The following is a 16469-nucleotide window of genomic DNA, read 5'->3' as shown; positions in this document are numbered from 1 at the left end:
TATCACGAGGATTATTACGTCCAAGGGGACGTTCCGGGCGTTGTAAGGCAAGGAGATTTAAATTACAGCGTAAAATTAAATTAAGAAGTAAGAATTATTTCGATATAGGAAAAAGAACCTCTCTCTCTCTCTCTCTCTTTCTCTCTCTCGCGAGTATAAAATTCGTTGGTGGTTTTTACGAGCCGGCGGGTCGTCGCTCGTTGCCTCGCACTGGAGGATTCGGCGCGTATCTCGGCAGGGGGTGGCGTTTTCCTCCTTCCGCCAAGGTCATCCACTCGCGGCATAAACTACCCCCCCTCCCCCCCGAAAGCGCGAAAGTATCGCGTTACCGGTGCTCTTGCGAGCCACCGCAACCGCAAGATGGACAGCTGGAGATTGTTGCCCGCGTGATTTACAGACGCGTGATTTTGTAATCCCTCGTACGGGTAGGTTACATCGTTGCTCGGTTCTCCGTAAACAAGGCGGGAATTTAGGTACCCTGGAGAGTTACATAAATACCGCTGCTACTTTCGGTGCCTTGCGACTTTTGCGTTGGAATTTCCAAAGCTCGAAACTGCAAAATACTTTATTAATCTTCGTATGTACGTTGACAAGAGCGATTTGTTTATTTTATGCTTATACAATTTTAAATCGTCGAAATTATTGCGAACGCGATAAGGGAGAATCTGTCAAATTTTGCGCGTTCTTTTTTCGTAAGTAAAATAATAAATTACGGTTGAGAGAAATACATAGTTGTATATTATATGAGTAAAACGCGTACGCGCTCCGAATAAATTATAACTTCATAATTTCCCGCATCTATTACAATGTCAGGTGAGATATGCTACAGGATTGTCTCCGGTCGCGGAAGCATAAATCGCGTCCACCACCGCCGTGCAAAGCCATCCACTTTGGTGTACAAGTACCAGAGATCGTTTCTCGCTGCTAGGCGTTTAGTTTGCACAGTAGGGGTAAGTTAGTAGCTGAAGGAGGATAAAGTTGGAATCATGTTTCTACAGAGAAACGGAAGGCGAGTGTCCGGCTTGTAAAATGACCGGCAGAGATTCGTTAGTATTTGCAAGAGTGTCATAGGAATTTAATCGAGCAAACACACCCTTCGTTGAATTGTATAACTCGAAATGTAGGAGACAATAAAATATATAAGCATCAACGAACTCGAGAGGACGCAGATTGAGACAATCGTAATGTCAATTTTAATATATAATAATCTAAATTATATCTAAATCAATTTTATTAATTTTAATTAAGTTTACAAATTATATTTAAATTAATAATAAATTTTAATACATAATAATATGTAATAATTAATTACATTTAAATCAATTTTAATATGTAACAGTCTAAATTAAACCTAAAAAAAATGTGCAAGTAGCAGTGTGAAAATATAAATAGCCAAAGATTCAAGGATTCGAATAGTAATTGATTTGAAATCACCGCTGTCGCGGAGGACGAGGATCACACGTAGTAGCATCGACGTGTCTCGTTCGCCATATATTATACGTACATTAACTGTCGAAGGGGGACCGCGCGCTGGGGTTGGTCGCGTGGTATGCCAACAAGAGAAGGCGATATAACGCCGTGATCTAGATTAATGCCGGAGCTGGTGCCGGCAGCAGTCACGTAGCGTCCCACGCGCAGCGTGTGTCCATCGTGGTTTGCGCGCGAGAATGTCTCACCGGGCCTCGGCCAGAGGTCCGGTACCGCTTCCCTTTCCTTCTTGCTCTCTGTTCCTACATTATTCATAAAATAAAACGTGCGAAAAGGTAAGGTCCGCAAGAGGGAGAGAGAGAGAGAGAGAGAGAGAAATAAAAACGAAAAAACCGCGAGTGGGAACCGAGCGTCGAACTCCTGCGTGAAACGACGCGATGCGTTTGCACGGTCGCTCGGGATTAACGCGAAAATCATTCATCAGGCTCTCCACTCTCGCCCCGACACTTCCGACCGCGTGTCGTTAATAATGCGATACACGCGAGCGCGCTTGTCCGCTATTAAGAGCGCGTTAAACTCGCTGACAGCGAGTTTTTCGTAATCTTCGGCTGCCGGAGAGGGACGGTATTATATACATACATGTCGTAAATAGTGATTGCACGATAAATAACGTAATGAACTTAATTATAATTATACAGTTACATATAGTTAATTGTGAATAGATAATAGTAGCAAATTGGTGACACGTGGTGGATATAATGACAATTGTGATAAGATATATTTTTCTAATAAATCCGAAGAATTCTTCTCTTCTCTTTTCTCACAAGACTGCGGAATACGTAAGAATTTAAATGTTTGAAAATTCTAAAGCTCTCGCATGCCTGTGGCAACTAAATCCCGAGAATGTTATCGCGTTGTTGGACAATCGCATGACGACGGTCAAGCGACCTTGATACAGATTCTGTACACGCTTTATGGCATCGCGTCTCTCTCTCTCTCTCTCTCTCTCTCTCTCTCTCTCTCTCTCTGTCGTATTAGTCAACGGCTGAATGTCCAAAAGATACGAAGGTCTGGCGCTATCTATTCGTCCGCAGATTGTTGTATATGCAGTGTTCGACAAATATACACACACTACACATATATTTACTCAAATTTAAATTTGAGTAATTAATATTTGTAATTATAGCGTTCTCAGTGGCAAACATTTCATTCGCATGTGCATTTACAGTACAAATAATCTCAATATAAATAATTTACGGTATATTTTTAATATAATTCTCAATATGAAATTGCATAAATGCTGTCAAAATCAGTATGAATAATATTGCGAGAAGTTTAGTTTAATAAATATAAAATATTATCAGCATTTAATTATTTATATTTACGCTGCAAACATGAATGTATTCATACAATTTCTGTCAAAATAAAAAAAAATTAATCTATCAGTATAAACTTGCTACGATCAGTACCGTTCCACTTCTCATATGTATAATAGTATAATTATAAAAAAAAGAAATAAAGTAGCGAATTCTCCGTTTAAATTCGCAAACAAACTCGTTCGAAATTACGCGAGAAATATAGCTTCGCGTTCATGTTTCGGGACACCCTGTATCGTGCTATAATACACAGACATAGCCTCGCATTTCTGCCTCTGCAACCCGGTTTCTGAACGCGCGCGTTCGGGGATTAAGAAGCGGTCGCGGCCTTGCCTGGCGCGACCGATGCCGTAAATTATTATTTCCACGATAAAGGCCGTCGGGGCAGCCGCCGCTGAGTGGAATTCTACCGGTTTACACCGGTAATTAATGCATCTGACGATAACCGCGGCGCAGATCTAATCGAAGCGCGGATTCGCGCGCCGATTGTGGCCGCGGCGCGCATCGCGAAATAAATGCACTCGGCCGGGTTTGAGAAATGCACCGGCGCGATGTACATGCACATACGCGCGTAGACGAAATGCAAAACATATTAAATATGCAAATATGTTGATGACTCTGTGAAAAATTGTACTGGACATGTTTTTTTTTTTTTTTTTTTTCTTTTTTTTTCGTAGAAATGAGGAAGTTGTCTTCGCAGCGAACTCTGACCGCTAATTATCATATCGCGACACCGTCGAGTTGGAAGCGAAGTTCGGAGTTTCGCGGACCCGGTCGGAAGAACGCGGGAATAGAGAGAAACGCGGCGTCCGGGAACACGGGGACTCTTTCTTTCTGGGTCCGAACGGGAGAGAGAGGGAAAGGTAGAGAGAAGAGAAGCGGCGACGAGTCCACGTGGTCCGAGTGTGCGAACGCGCGGCGAGCGGTCCGCCGCGCATTCGCGCGCTCCTTCCATAAAGGATTTCCGCCGCTTTTTTTTTTTTCACCCTCGGAGGAGAGCGAGCGTAGCTGCCGCTGCCGAGCATTGTATAATAATGTATCGCATATGGCGCATCTTGTAAAACTCTGCGGGCGTCCCTCCCCTCCCGTCCCCGCCCTCCCCTCGGCGTCTCTCCGTCGGAAGAGGATGAAGACCTGAATGAGAGGTTTCGTTCCCGGGGCCGGTTCATTCATCCGGCACGACGGGCCTTAGAGAGGTGACGAAAGGTCCCGAAAAACCGCCTCCAGGTCGCGTTCGACGGGGGGGCCGAAGTCTGCGGATTTCAAGCGGCTTCCGATCACCGGCGACGTTTACCTGCCTGCAATGATGGTTGGTCGGCCGCTCGCAGAATGTTGCGGGGTGTGGTGTGTTTCGACGAGAAGTAAATAGGGGGAAGAATGTTTTATGGGATTGCGGGTAATACGGTTGGGTTGCGAGAGCTTTTTCCGTTCGCGTTATGCGTCACGTCACAATGTCTCACGCTGTTTCACGCCACGTCTCATATTTTAGCCTCTCCGTGAACGTAAATTATTCCTCTTTTTGAAAAGAAAAAACAAATAGCATTGATTTTCCTTGTTGAAGATAAGCGTGACGGAGAGTTGCCTGGCCAAACTTTTGCGATGATAAATTACTTTACAAAATTACTTGTGATATGTTGTACGCGAATGATATAATTTATGTGTCACTCTATCGATGCTTTCCTTCCGCTTTTATTCTAGAAATACTTTTTACATTTTAATAAGACAATTCAAGTAGCAAAGATCGTTTTTTGCAGACTTGACAACTATGTCTGCTGTATTGTTCAATTTTCCTCAAACGGCGATATTCATTTTTTTTTTTTTTTTTCTTGTACGGTATCTCGCTCGATTAGACAACAGGATACGACAGATCCGATTAGATGGAAATATGTGGTTGGTACACCGCTGGAGACAAAACCAGCCTCACCCGTGGTCATCGCCCCATTCAAACAGGGGGTAGTCAATAGGATCAGAGACGATAACAATGTGTCCCGAGTCAAGAGACCCTTGAAGGAGCGAAAGACTCGGCGCGGTTAATCCTACAGATTAGGTCTCGGTCTTACACACACACACACAAACAGAGCTCTTCGAATTTACAATTCTCTTCTACTCGCCGAACTGCTACCAAAAGGGATAGTCGTCCTTTGTAACGAAACTATCCCCGTTTTAGATCATCTCGTTTTTTTTTTTTTTTTGAATGGAAGTTTGCAATTGCGTGCGCGGTTTTATTTTTTCATAGATATCCCTTCATACAATTCCTTTAGATTTTCGGCCAACGTTGTGGAATCTTTAATAGAATTTTTTTTGTAAATGCTACTCATGTGGTTTTCACAATTTTTCGTTTACATTCAACACGTAAATAATCTCGTTTTTCCGCGTCTTCTCATTTCCCAATCACAAAGATTCAAATCATCTATATCCTCTCTTTGCTTCTATCATCTATTTCGTTATATCGATAAATATATCTGTGATAAATTTTACTTACAACATCGCGAATGTATTTCAAAACGAATCCTTCGATTGAAAAATCCGATAATCCTTTTGTAAATTTACATCAAAGAGAGAAAGAGATGCGAGGAGTTAGAAATGTCAAATTTAAATGAAAATTTTTAAATTCTAGAATCTATCGATTTAACAGGATAAATAAATTGATTAAATAATTTTAACTGGAGAGAAACAGACATTTTAAACAAAGAACAGTTCCATAATAAACGTTTAATTTCTGAAATGATTTATAAACCGGTTAAAGATAAGCTATCGGAAATTTGATTATCAAGTTTACGAATATATAAACAGCTGATCGCGACAGTTATTTATACCTACCATTTTCAATAACACGCTGTCAGTCGTTTACCTTACCATCGGTTATATAACAGAGTCTTGCGTCATTTGAAAATGTAAAAATTTTGTTGTAATCAACGAAAATGTAAATTAATTTTAACTATAGGATTTACATCGATCTGAATTTTATATTTGTTTCGTCAGCATGAGACGCACGTTAAAAATATAAAAACATGTGTAAAAGCTCTCCCCGGTCGACTAGCTGACGAAGAAGAGAGCACTTCACAACATCTGATTAATTTTATATCACGGATTTCATGTAATAACGATCGACCCACTAAGATTGACTTTTATATCAAACACTGTGGAAACAACTTTCAACTATATCACATTTTATCATAGATTTATTCAACTAATTTTGACGGGATTAATTTATTTTTATTTTTATATTTTTATCTTCTAATATTATAGATTACTATTTGACTTTTAATTTTCTTTTTATCTTTTTATTAGTCAGACAGTTATTTTATATATTTATGCTAAAGATGACCCAAAAGTCAAAACGTTCGATTAAGTCACCTTGAAATTTTTTTTTGTATGATTAATATTATTGTTCGATTAAAATAAAGTTCTGTGCTTGTAAATACCAAATTTCAATGTTATTTAAGAATAAATAAAATTTTACAAATATAAATAAATTATTTTAAAATTCAAATACTTCTCTCTCTCTCTCTCTCTCTCTCTCTCTCTCTCTAATAAAAAATATTAAAATAAATCTTTTAAAAAGAATATAAAAAGCACGGAAGATCTAGTCACGCTTTTCAATAATCCAAATATTAAACGGTTGGTAAAAAAATAAAAAAAATTCAAGTCTGAGTGTGAGAAACCTTAAGATTTGCCACTGATCCTTTCGCGGTGAACGAACGGCGTGTCTCGCGTTTATTCGTCGAAATACATATCCATTTCCGATGCCGAGAGCATTTCTCGCGGGGAGAGAGAGGGACGTGGTAAAGGACGCGTATCCTTCGATGGGACCGGCTCCGAGACCGAGATCGGCCGCGTTATAAGATCGGCCACGTCTTTATCTAGGTTCTTTAGTACGCGCGGGGGTCGCGCGGGGGTCTTGCGGGGAGGTAATATATTTGGGAGGCGCGGTGGAGAGAGATAAGTGGCCGGGTAGGTAGGTAGCCGCGGCTCCGGTTGTCGGCCAGATAGCCGGGACCGGCTCCGGTAATGGAGACTGCAGGGTGCCGCTAATGCAGTAGCGATGTCACGGTGTGCTCGGTATACTCTTCCCTTTCCGCCCTTTCGCTCCTCCGCGATATCTTCTCTCTCGCCGAGACCGTGGCGATATCGCCAACCCGTGTGTCCCTCTCTCTTTTTCCCCGCTTACTTACTTCGCCGTCGCCGCGTGTACGAAACGTGGTCTCTCTCTCCTTAAACTCTCTATCGAGGACATTGATATCGGGGTATATCACGATGCGATAGTAGCCGGACGTGTGGAATGTGTTTATGCGAGATAACGCGGCGTAAGTTTATTTTCGTGTGAATTATTTTTTTCTCCCTCTTTCTCTTTGATTAATTGGACGCGAGGGATTCGTGATTTATCTACATGCGTTCTGCTTTTTTTACGGATTATTTGGTAGTGGAAAATTCTTCACGAGGTTTAGTTTCTTCAATTAATTAATTATTAATTTGTCGAGTTAAATGAGCTAGAGAAAAATATACAATATATTTTAAAGTTTAAATATAAACAAGTGCGAAATTTACATTTCAATTCGCATAATATTTGCATACGAATGAACGAATATCATTCTTCTTTTTAAACATGCGACTCGCATCCGCGACTTTGCACGCAGAGTATATAATATTGATCCCCATCCCCCCGTTCTCTCTCTGTTCGCAGGATGTTCGGCAGCATGAAGCGGTGCGCGCGCTGCCAGGCCGCGATCCTGGCCTCGGAGCTGGTGATGCGCGCGCGCGAGCTCGTCTTCCACGTGCGCTGCTTCTCGTGCGCGGCGTGCGCGGTGCCCTTGACGAAGGGCGACCACTTCGGCATGCGGGATGGCGCCGTGCTGTGCCGGCTGCACTACGAGATGGGCGCCGAGCTGCATCCGGCCCAGAGCCCGCCGGTCCCGGTCTACCCGCCCGGGCCGCACTACCCCGGCCAGCCCTTCCCCTCGCCCGAGTTCCTCCACCATCATCCCCATCATCATCATCATCATCACCACGCGCCGCCGCACCCGCATCACTCGATGCATCCCCAACACCCGCACGTAAGCCCGGTGTCGCTGCAGCCCTCCACGCCCGCGGTGCCCGACGCGTCCTCGCCGCCCAAGGTGCCCTACTTTAACGGCGCCGCCGCCGTCGTCCCGCCGCCCAGGCAGAAGGGCAGGCCCAGGAAGAGGAAGCCCAAGGATCTGGAGGCCATGACCGCGAGCCTCGGTGAGTGTGGATTTTAACGACTTTTCATGATGTCGCGAGAAATCAAGAGAAAGAGAGAGAGAGAGAGATCGTTAAATGTCAAAATTTCAAAAATCTCAATAATTTTCAAAATATTTGAAATTTCAAAGACCTGCAGAGGTTTCTGCAAACCTGAAAATGTGTCTCGGGAATCGAGAGATGGAGAAGCTCAGATTCGCCAGGAAGGCGACCGTGTCCTCGCGACGTCCCCGTGATTTACGGGCGTGCGTGGGCGCGCGAGACACGCTTGCCACCGAAGCCTGATAAAATTTGTCGGCGCGACATAAATTCCCGAATTGAATTCCCAACGAAGCGCGTAGGGTGCGTGGGCGGCAGTTTTCTCTCTCGCCGATAGTTCTTTCCCGGACGAGGACTCAATTCCCGATTGTTGAACGATCGCGTGGAAACAGGCTGGTTTCCAGCCGAAAGATCAGCCGACACGTGCATCTGAGGCTTCCACTTGCTAGCTTCTCTCTCTCTCTCTCTCTCTCTCTTCTTCTTTTTTTTCCTCCTCTGGAGGAGGTCGTTCGGTGTCGCCGTGTCGTCGTGAAAAAGGATCGTAGCGGCGCGCAGGTGATCGTCCGGGTACCACAAGCCAGTCTCTGATCTATCGTGGATCATGCCGGCAATTTTTTACGGCCGTCGCCAAGGGCCGCGACGGTCCACGCTTTCGAGGCGAGATAAATAGCCGTGCGTTTAGTAATTGTGCTTGAGTTACGGTTGTAGTTCGAAGCGAGCGGCCTCTCTTACGTGCAAGCAAAACGATTTGTAAAGATTAATTGTCTAATATGTATCGCGGTCTCGATATAATTTCGCGTCTCTACACCGCGACACATTTCTTTTCCAATTTACTTTTACAGTAGATAATACAGATAATTATATAGATGATTATATATGAAATTAAAGAAATAATGACCTGAAGAAAGATTATGCGCAGTTTATTTACCACTTTCTCGTAAACTTGAATAGAGCTATCGACTTGTAAGTTCAGAAAGCAAGTTTCAATGTTTGATTCATATCACACTTTATTAGTTCCTCGAGTATAAAGAGATCAATGAAAGGAGAGTAGAAGGGGGCAGTGAATACACATGATCAATTACAACTTTATACGGCAAATATAGTTTTCAGGCAGACGACGGAAGAAGATGGAATTTGAGGAAATTGATCGATAGGATAAAATATGAATTTAATTCAATTTACATTTCTGATTGTTTCAATTTTAAAATTGCGAGCTTTCGCGATGAAATGAAACCTTAATCACTATTTCACGACGGCGCTATTTAAATTTATGTTGCAGATTTAAACGCGGATTATATAGACATGCCCTTCGGCAGAGGTCCTGGGACTCCAGGTATGCCCGGCTCCAACAGCAGAACGAAGCGTATGAGAACAAGTTTCAAGCATCACCAGTTAAGGACGATGAAGAGCTACTTCGCGATCAATCACAATCCCGACGCGAAGGATCTCAAGCAGCTTTCTCAGAAAACTGGCCTGCCGAAAAGGGTGTTGCAGGTAAACAGACCGTTCGTTCTTTCGTCTCGCAATTTCGCGCATGTTCTTCCTTTACGGTTGATTGTGATGTTGAAACTGCTGATTTTCTCAATCGTTACGATTTTATTGACCTCTTAAGCGTAACGCGCGCATGCGCGTTTAGCTCCAGAACCAGTTATTTAATTGACATTTATTTATTTATATTAACATTCATTTAATTTTAATTGATAGTTATTTAATTGACATTTCTAATTACACTTAAAATTCTAAATCTTTGAAATATGTAGGGTAAACTTGGGTAAGATGGCCATAGATTTTTAAAATGCAAAATACATACTTTTATTTTTGTTATTTTTTAATAGTGCTTGGCATATTACCTTCACTCAACCTTAAATTACGTAATATTATCGAAATTAAAAGGAAAATATTTAATAGAAATTTTATAGTATCAAAATAGTACAACGTAAGCATTAGCCATCTTACCCAACTTTTAAGGGAAAGATGGTCATAATATTTATAAAAAAATTATGAAAACGAAAATAAAAATTATAGATCATATAACAATTTACATATCTTTATAATATGTCTAACGTCGATTACGATAGCTTAACCGTAATTTATTCGACGCTATAACAGTTTTTAGTGGACAAATGAAAAACTTTGCGGATAGTCAAAAGTAAAAATATGATATAAGATTCGCAATAACGTTATTTTGAACAATGTATGCACATAAATTAAATGCACATTACTGTAAATATCGATTAATTTTTATAATGACTAAAAAAAGCGCACTATGTAGCAATTATTGAAAAAATTACAGCCTATGGCCATCTTTTCCGTATGGCCATCATACCCTAGTCTACCCTATCTCTCTCTCTGAAACGCGAGGCTTGAAATCTTGCACTTTCGACTTGGATTTAATTCACAAACTTGATATAAATCAGCGCGCAAATACAACAAGAAGAGTTCGTAGGTTGTCGCAAACGGGAGAAAATCGAGAGATGGATAGCCAGTGGTTCTCTCTCTCTCTCTCTCTCTCTCTCTCTCTCTCTCTCTCTCTCTCTCGGCCTTTGCCTCGCTCGCATTTTCGGGAGGGTGTGAGATGCGTTCTATATAAAAATATTCACGTGCATGCGTGCGCGCGCGAGCCGCGTAGACACGCGGCTTCTCCTCCCAATTAGTGCACAGCGTGGCTGCGAAGTTAAAAGAACCGCGCGGAACGGAGCGATATTTCCGTCGACGGGCTGCGGCCTTTCTCCGTAATTACGAGCCGGCGTCAATCCGGAGACACACAGTCGAAACCCCCCTTAGCTGAGCTGCTAAGCTTCGTCGGAAGTCGCGCCGGCCTGCTCTCGTTAACCCACCTACCGTTAAATTATTAGACTGTTACGAGAGATTTCGCGCGTTCCTTCCTTTGTGAAGCGTGTCATTCGCGCGTGGGAGGAGGGGGGGGGGTGGAGGGCGATCGGAAGTGATATTGACGATTTGGAAGTTAATGAAGCGACGCGAAATGAGGTAACATGAGGTTTAGAAAGAAAATGAGGCTTTGCCGGTTTGAGATGCATATTTAGCTTCTGCTCAAGTTCAAATTTTGCAGAGATCGACCGTGAAGATTTTAGGTTTTCATACAAAGTCATTATGTAATCAAGAAAGTGTAAATCTTGTCAGAAACTTTCGTCAAATGAAATTTGACAAATTTCAAAAGATTTCTTAATATATTTCTATAATTTAATTTAATATATTGATTTAATTAATTAAATTTTTATTTAATATTTTTAATTCATGTTCTTAATATATTTATCAAATCATATCTGATAGATTTCAATATTGACAGAATTCTTAAACTCTTATTATTTTAAATGATTTAATGACTAATCGGGAACAATTTTAGAAAAAAGTCTGGTAATCGAAGGATGCTCAGAGAGATCATCGCCATGTTTCTCCGAACCTTCCTTCCGTACAACAGTCACTCCGTTACATATTGCTCCTGCTTCTGCGTTCATTCGTCGAGTCCAAAGGAGAGGGTTGGAGGTGGCTACTATTGTATTCGTAGGGTTCTTGGTCGCCATCTTGCTTGATATTGATCGCGAAACGCACGAATACTTGTACGCGCGCGCGCGTACACACGTAAAATCTCACGCACTCGAAGGGGAAACGCACGAGTTGTCAGTTTGCGAGTTCTTTCGTTGTAAGTCTACGGGGGAGGAGACTGTCTTGAAAATGGCGACGCGATCTGTACGCGTCTTTCATCTCTATTGTGAAAATACAAAGGATACAATCTCTCCCCGTTCAAACGTATATACCTGTTGTATGCGTTTTCTCTTATTTAAACGCTATGTTTGCGCGGATGTATGTACAAAGCGATATTCATAAATTCTTTTTAATATGACGTAAGCAAAACATAATTTCTCTACAAGAGTATTACATACAATAATATATTTTATTATTATTATTATTATTTATCATTATTATTAATTTATTTATTAAATATACCGAAAAAAGAAATTCCTTTAGCGCAAGAAGAGTAATCAGCTGACCACGTGGACGGTTAAAAAAATAATAAGAATATTTCAAAGCTATAAGAAAATAATGGCAAAGAAAAAAAATTATTCTCATTCAGAAATTCCTTCATGTTCAATCATTAGGGTAAACTAGGGTATGATGGCCACACGGAAAAGATGACCATAGGCTGTAATTTTTTCAATAATCGCTACATAGTGCGCTTTTTTAGTCATTATCAAAAATAATCGATATTTACAGTAATTTAAGCTATCGTAATCAACGTTAGACATATTATAAAGATATATAAATTGTTATATGACCTATAATTTTTATTTTCGTCTTCACTATTTTTTTATAAATATTATGACCATCTTTCTCTTAAAAGTTGGGTAAGATGGCCAATGCTTACGTTGTACTATTTTGATAATATAAAATTTCTATTAAATATTTTCCTTTTAATTTTTTTTTTCGATAATATTACGTAATTTAAACTTCAGTGAAGATAATGTGCCAAGCACTATTAAAAAACAACAAAAATAAAAGTATGTTTTTTGCATTTTAAAAAACTATGGCCATCTTACCCGAGTTTGCCCTATAATCGACTGTTAATTCGTCGTACAACAATGTCTCGTAACGTAACACGAACCTTGTGCCCGTCTTGTTCCCAGGTCTGGTTCCAGAACGCGCGAGCGAAATGGCGGCGTATGGTGCTGAAGCAGGAGGGTAAATCGGACAAGTGTGACGGCGGGGTGGACGGCGGCAGCCTCGGCGACCTTGAGCTCTACGGGAACAGCGCCGGAAGTGGCGGGCCGCCGATGAGCCCGCCCTTCATGCTCGGTGGTCCCCATAGCCCCGCGTCCCTGGCCTCCCTGGACTGCGCGTGATCCTCAAGGTCCAGGTTCGTCCTCTTTGACTAGCGTCGCGTCCTTGTCCCGCGATACGACGTAATAGTTTGCCGTCGCGAGTCTGGAACGTCCGTGACGAACGGTTTTTCTCGCGCGAGCCAAGTCACTCGCGAAAGCGACGAATTGTATTGTTGATCGGCGAGTCGTGGAAAGAGGCGACAACTTTTCTTTCTTGCGATGCCGAGAACGATTCGAACGATTCGATCGAGATGACGTGGAGACCGACGGACGTGAACACGCTACGCGCACGTGGATTCATTTAAATTGATATAAAATCGTTGTATTTATTGTAGCTCGAATTGCGCCTCCTCCCCCCCCCCCCCCCGTTGCGGAAACGCTAAAGTCGTTCGTTGAAGGTAATGTAATTAGTAACGAGATCTATTTATTCGTCTAAGTGTAATTAAGGGTCGCGAACATTACCAGTGCTGTGTGAAAATCCAGCGTTTCGAGAGCTCTCTCGAAGAATTGTCAACTGCCCGACATTTTTCAACAGAACGTCGCTTGATAACGCGTATATGCTGTTATCAGGATTATTTATGTCATAATTTTTCTGACAGCATATATATATATATTATTTTTTCATTCTCGTGGCAGAGATATTTTCGACAAACTTGATTACTATTGATCGATTAACAAATAATGAAATTTATATTTAATTTCTTTAAATTGCGTCTTTATCTTTCCTCTCGAAAAAGACGTATTGACAACTGGCGAAGATTAATCGACACTCTGTCGAATGCGCGAGAGCGAAACGTTGGACTTTGACGAAGATAATATTAATTATTTATAAAACACGAGAGCTGCGAGAATGCGTTATCGTAATTGTATATTATTGCTCAAGACGGCAACAGATCCTGAGATAATCCACAGTTCGACCCTGTTACTGTAAATAAAGGATGTTCCTCCTCGTATGTGTATATATAAATATATATAATAGTATATATAAATATATATATATATATATATATATATATATATATATATATATATATGCTATAGTTATATTTAATAATTATATTTAATATTTATATATAAATAGTATATATAAATATATATACACGCGTTTCTTAAGGCACCGTTATAGATTGTAGGGCCCTATTAATTGCATTCAGTCGTGTGGCTTCTCTACTAGGCGAGAGGTAATAATAGCAATGACGATATGCAGGATTACTGTTATTATTCCTCCTTGTAACGATGCGGAAGGATTGTCCGACTCTTTTGCAACATCATTTTTTCATCGAATATATTTTGACGATATATACGTTGCGTATATGTGTGTATCTTTCCCATCATATATTTCCCAATCCTTTCATCTCAAGTGTTCTTCAAGAAACTGGACTTTAATTGATCTCTTGAAACTTTCGACATAGATTCGAATTGAGAAATAATTACTGACCGATATTATAGTTTTCGCAAAACTCTAAAGTAAATATATATATATTGTTGACGTTAATTGAAAAAAAATTGCTATTATTTCGCGCGACTGTTTCTTTTTTGTGTGCGGAATAAAAATTTATACCTACCTCGTTTTTCTTTACGATACAAACTAGATCGGGAATTGCATATTACATACATTCATTCAGTTCGCAGAATTAGCTTTCGACAACAGAATCCGAGACTTTCCACGAAGGAGACGCGATGGAAAGTCGCATGGTGGCGTGCGAGCGACGATGGTGAACCAGAATTTCACCTGACAAAAACGGGCGTAACAATGTCCGTCCTGTCTTACCAGTTGGTTAACTGGATTCACTGACCAACGATAATGGCCAAAGTATTCCGTGCTCCATTTATACGCGTGCAAAAAGTCACGTGAAATTTGATTCGTTCTAAAGTAATATCATATTATCCCTTTAATCAGTATTATCTCTTTAAATCAGTTTATTACAGAGACTTGCATCGCAAATTGTAGCATTATCAGTTTTTTCAAGCAAGTTTTTACAAAATTAATTATAAATATTTATAATATTATAATATTAGACAACGAAGAGAAAGAGAGAGGAAAAGAAATTTTCTCTTTTTCATAAAAACGGAGCCAGAGTATAATATCAAAAATATACATATATATTATTGAATATAATTTTGTAATATAAAATTACATTTTTCAAATCTTGGCATTTTTTAAATTCGAGCATGAGAATTCCCGTTCATTATTCATCTTATTTTACGGGCTTTGTCCGTTCAGACTGGCGAAGTGCCGCATTCATAGATTTCTTTTGGACGCCGGCAACGTCAACGATTTAACGGCCCGATTATACGAAGCCATGAAAATGCGATGCGTCTCGCGGCTATTAAAACTGAAATTATATCCAGCACGTCAGACCGAATTACGCAAGACCGGTTACCAGCTCCGCGTAAATTACGCACACCGAACACACAAAAAAAAAAAAAAGGGAATTCTAACTAAGGCCGTTTTTCTCCCGACGCAGACTCGCACGTACACCCGTTATGAAACATCATATGATATAAACATCCTATTATGCCGTTAAAGCGATATACACATATATCTCATTTCTTATGGATTAAAAAAATTGTGACGCAAGAAATGATTTGATAAGCTTGATTAAAATGGAATAATGTATAAATATAATTCGCCACAAATTTAATACCAATACAATAATTAATTATTGTGATGGCCGTAATATTAATTACGATACAATAATAAATATTAATCTTTTAATATTATATAATTGAATAATCGAAGAAATTTTCGTCATGTAATTTATTTATTTGCTTTACGTTGATATTTCGTTTGCTGCTGTTTTCTGTCCTTATTCGTCCGTATTCTGTAAAAAGTCTGTTTCACGAACGTCGGCCCGTTCCGATTTCTAAGTGAACTCTGCGTTCGCACACAGGTTTGCGACGCGAGCGGCAAACGGCTTTCCTCCGGCCATGCAATATGCATCGTGTTGCATTCAGGACGCATAGCGGGCGCGCCGATGCGATTTCAGCTCGCGATTATTCGTTGAATTTCTAAACCAAAAAAGGACGACGGGAGAGATAAGGGGGACGTGTGTACACGGTATGGCGTCATCCATCCACGAGAATTAAAAATTTTATTACTTAAAATTGATAATTAAATTTCTTTAGAGACGCCGCCTCTTGTTTGCGTGCGCGTTTGATTAATTTAAAATTCATGCTTAAAATTAATAATCTAATGTGTAATAAAATTCATGAAATGTTTTAAAATTCACACTTATAAATTTTCGAAAGTAGGTACATTCGTATACTCGTCAGTGAGTCGTTAATTTTATTTCACTCAATTAAATTTTGTCTCAATTTAAATTGTAAAGCAACATATCTGCGATTCTATCTGACAAGAAAAGTTTGATCGTTTCTTTTGAAATGTATTCGCACTGCAACTGTTTTCCGAAAACAGCTTTTAAAGACATTTTTCACGACGTTGTCTTTACCACAATCGGATTCGTGTCCTGCGAAGGATCCACGAGGAGACACGAGGACGTGGCATTCGACCAAGTAAATGAGACGTCGTCGATGTTCGACACCGTCGCACTGTCATCGACGATTT

At 40.5% G+C, this 16469-nt stretch overlaps 1 protein-coding gene across 2 annotated transcripts in view; it reads left to right on the top strand.

Moving 5' to 3' along the window:
- Nucleotides 1-13868, top strand: part of LOC140673754 (protein apterous-like) — a 33949-nt gene extending 20081 nt beyond the window's left edge. For both annotated transcript variants that reach the window (XM_072906885.1, XM_072906884.1), the window contains exons 4-6: nt 7489-8027; nt 9343-9557; nt 12707-13868. In XM_072906885.1, coding sequence (XP_072762986.1) covers nt 7489-8027; nt 9343-9557; nt 12707-12922 — 970 coding nt within the window. In that variant the 3' untranslated portion in view covers nt 12923-13868. The remainder of the gene's footprint in view (nt 1-7488; nt 8028-9342; nt 9558-12706) is intronic.
- Nucleotides 13869-16469: the final 2601 nt, after the last annotated feature.

The sequence above is a fragment of the Anoplolepis gracilipes genome, chromosome 15 (assembly GCF_047496725.1).
Source record: "Anoplolepis gracilipes chromosome 15, ASM4749672v1, whole genome shotgun sequence".
NCBI lineage: Eukaryota > Metazoa > Arthropoda > Insecta > Hymenoptera > Formicidae > Anoplolepis > Anoplolepis gracilipes.
This window is presented reverse-complemented; position numbering and strand designations above follow the sequence as displayed.